Source organism: Eurypyga helias, unplaced genomic scaffold (genome assembly GCF_000690775.1).
Source record: "Eurypyga helias isolate BGI_N326 unplaced genomic scaffold, ASM69077v1 scaffold38547, whole genome shotgun sequence".
Lineage (NCBI taxonomy): Eukaryota > Metazoa > Chordata > Aves > Eurypygiformes > Eurypygidae > Eurypyga > Eurypyga helias.
The window spans coordinates 692-4,188 of NW_010260472.1; the positions used below are offsets into that span (position 1 = coordinate 692).

A 3,497-nucleotide genomic window follows, 5' to 3' on the forward strand; every position below is an offset into this window, starting at 1 on the left:
CTGCTTAGAATTGTGGCAGTTAGCAAGCTATTTAAGGAGTGCGTCCCTCCCGGGATGGCTACCCGGCTTTGTTAACATCAAAAGTGTTGTTTATCCTCACCTTTTTATTTTCTGAAACAGTCTACAGGTTGGGTCTCTGTGATCACTTGGGAGAGAACAGTGATGGGAGAGAGCAGAGAGGGAGATGCTGCCCAAATGTTCTGTCACTGTGGTCACAGTTCATAAAAGCTTCGCTCTGGCCTGTCCTAAACTGTACCTGCATTATTACACACTCGGAGTCCCCAGATCTCCAACACAGGTTAATAATCACAGAATCTGTGTATCAAAAAGATCCTCATTAATAAAATCATTATATGCACCTAATGTTTATAAAACACATAGCCTTAATTAAAAATAGCTTTTAATTTACATTGAACAATAACAGAAAATTATTGAAGCTGTAAAAATCCACTGTTTTGATCAAACAAATAAAAAGCCCAAACAAACAAAAAAAAACCACCACAGAAGTTGATGCTGCCCACAACTAAACCTTCCAAGAGAACAAGTTTTTCCATTTCTTAGAAGTTTACAAACAAAAAGGTCACATCCACATTTCTGCTAAAAACCAGAAATGTGTTGAAAATTTCCAAATCAGGGAGAGGGATTTGAAAGAAACAAATGTTTGAGCCACCGGGAAAAAGCCCTTTGGGTTCTGTGGCTCTTAAATACAGGCATCCTTACCAACATACGGGTGGAACAGACCACAAGGACTACACTGATCTCCGCTCTGAACGCACCCTCGGATGACACAGCACTGCAGTACCCCTTATCCACAACTCCCCTTACTCAGCTGGGGGCTGGATTGGTCCAGGGGGCTGAGAAACAAAGTTCCCAGGTTTTTCTGTTCAGATGAAGGGGAGTTAAGGGTGAACCTTAATACTGGAAGCTGCGTTTAGTCTGAATGTCATCAAGAATCTGCTGCAATTCCTCATCTTCAAATCGGCCCTCCAGGCTGCAAGATAAGAACAATGAGGCTACATTAAAGGTTTGAGAATAGTGTCCCTCCCGGATTCCTTTCAGCCAGCCGTAATTCCCTCCTGTCAGTCTCCACACCATCAACACCCACCTATATGGTACCACCACAACTGTAACATTCCCATACAAACCCACTCTGATCCCTACTCAGTGCCTCCTTTTTACATTACAACGCTCCATCCTTCCCAGAACTCTGTTTTATCAAAAAGGGAAGGCAGGTGCAGGTTTACGCAGACTTCTAAATGAAGCCCCTGCAGCTGCATGCTCAAAAGCCAGTCTAGCCTTGCTATGACAGCACATAAGGAAGAAACTGTTAACTCAGACGAATGTTTCATTTCCTCCTCTATCTCAGGCCATGACCTAATAAATCAAGGTAAGAAGAAGTTGCTGCTTCTCTGTACATTATCCACAAAACAGTTCATAGGAATGTTGTTATTTGCTCCATCAAAAAAAAACAACAACAAACACAGCTGGTTGGGCTAAGAATCCCAATTTAAGCTGTTGACACTTAATCTACTAAATGTTGTCAGAAGTACATTAGAGACAGTTACAAACACTGCCTCGCTGTCAGATCAACGGGTAGGTAAAGAAAAGACCAAGACCAGGACATGTTTTTCCATCACAGAGCTGAACTGAACAGAGGGCACCTGCCCATCGCTGGCTTTAGCTCACAGGAAAGAACAAAACAGGCTTTTTATGACATGTAAATGCTCACCTAGGAATCAAAGCTTTCGCTTCCTCAGCTGTCTCAGGACACAGGTTAGCCAAACATGCCAATTCAAATTTATGGAGCTTTTTCTGGAGCAGCAAACTGTAAGGAGGGACAACTTGGTGAAACCAGAAGTGAGATAGGAATATAAAAGCGCATAAACTAAATAATATAGTTATCATAGAATCATAGAATGGTTTGGGTGGGAAGGGACCTTAAAGATCATCTAGTTCCAACCCCCCTGCCATGGGCAGGGACACCTTCCACTAGACCAGGTTGCTCAAAGCCACATCCAGCCTGGCCTTGAACACTTCCAGGGATGGGGCATCCACAGCTTCTCTGGGCAACCTGTTCCAGTGCTTCACCACCGTCTCTGTGAAGAATTTCTTCCTGATGTCCAATCTAATCCTCCCCCCTTTCAATTTAAACCTGTTACCCCTTGTCCTGTCACTACAGGCCCTTGTAAAAAGTCCCCCCCAGCTTCCTTGTAGCCCCTTCAGGTACTGGAAGGTGCAATAAGGTCTCCCTGGAGCCTTCTCTTCTCCAGGCTGAACAAGCCCAACTCTCTCAGCGTGTCCCTATAGCAGAGGGGCTCCAGCCCTCTGAGCATCTTCGTGGCCCTCCTCAGTTATCTTTCTTCACTCTGCTTTTGGCACTGAAGTCAATGTTTTCTTCAGGAGGAAAGACTCATTACAGAGTCGCATAGAGGAAAAAAAAAAGTCACATCTGTTATCTCTCTTCCCCTGAAGTACTCTACTCTTCTAGTCTAGAAAATCCTCCCACTTAATGCAATCAGCTGGCATTTAGATACTGAAAACAAAGCAGGTCAGAAGGCTTGACCTACACAAAGTATAACCCTCCATGAAGAAGTGTGATCGAATTTCTTGCTTCTTCAGAAAGACAAGATTCACAATTATAGTACAAATCAGGAAAACACCATTAAACTGTACTGTCCTAAAGCAGTATCAACACTATACACCAAAGTCTGCAGTGCGGCCTTAGACCCTGACTTCTCTACTCACCTACGGACACTGGCAATGGTTTCGCGGTTTTTGAAGCGGCTGAAGCGAGCCGTGTAGTTCAAGGTTTTCATGAAGACTTCCGAAAGCTCCTGCTCATCTTCCGCACTCTCGTTCTGTTGCTTACGATGCTCAAGAAGCATATGTACTTCTGAATTCAGAAGAGTTTCCGCAGTTTCAAATTCTACATTTGAATGAATGAACAGCAGGGTAAAAAAAGGTGAAGCACAGGTGAAAAATTGCACTTACAGATGTTTCGTATGTACTCAGCTTCAGGCAATAAGGAAATGAGTAAGGTGTTTCATGGCAATTGTGCAAGCCCTTTCACCAATGGCTGAAAACAGCGATAAAAACTACATCACTTCAAGTGACAATCCTAGGTGCCTGCCTGTTTGACCACACATTTTACATCTGCAGCCCTAATCTTCTGGTTTGTCACCATTTTGCACTATGCTTTCTTCACCCATTTTTGGGAGAACTTATGTATGACTTATTTTAGAAAAAAATACTTAGAACTGTTTAACACTCAAAAAAATCAGAAGTGATGCCTACGGGCTTTGGAAGTCTCCCAGTTCTAAAGTAAATGTGGATGTTGCCGAATGTTTTACAAAAGGCTTCGTTTACTTGAAAGATTAATTGACCTACTGAACTTTCATTATCAGAAAAAGAGTTTTAATCAATCTCAACAGATTTTTTCCCCTCCTTTTTTTGGCCAACTCTCCTTGGTTTTGTTCATCATCACCATCACTGCATTT

General features: G+C 42.8%; 1 protein-coding gene across 1 annotated transcript; it reads right to left on the reverse strand.

Moving 5' to 3' along the window:
* Nucleotides 1-816: 816 nt before the first annotated feature.
* On the reverse strand, nt 817-2,926 carry POLR2D (polymerase (RNA) II (DNA directed) polypeptide D; the record flags this gene model as incomplete). The annotated part of the gene is made up of 3 exons (XM_010155047.1): nt 817-991; nt 1,730-1,825; nt 2,746-2,926. Coding segments are annotated over 3 exons (356 nt in total), but the record flags the coding sequence as incomplete, so codon positions are not given.
* Nucleotides 2,927-3,497: the final 571 nt, after the last annotated feature.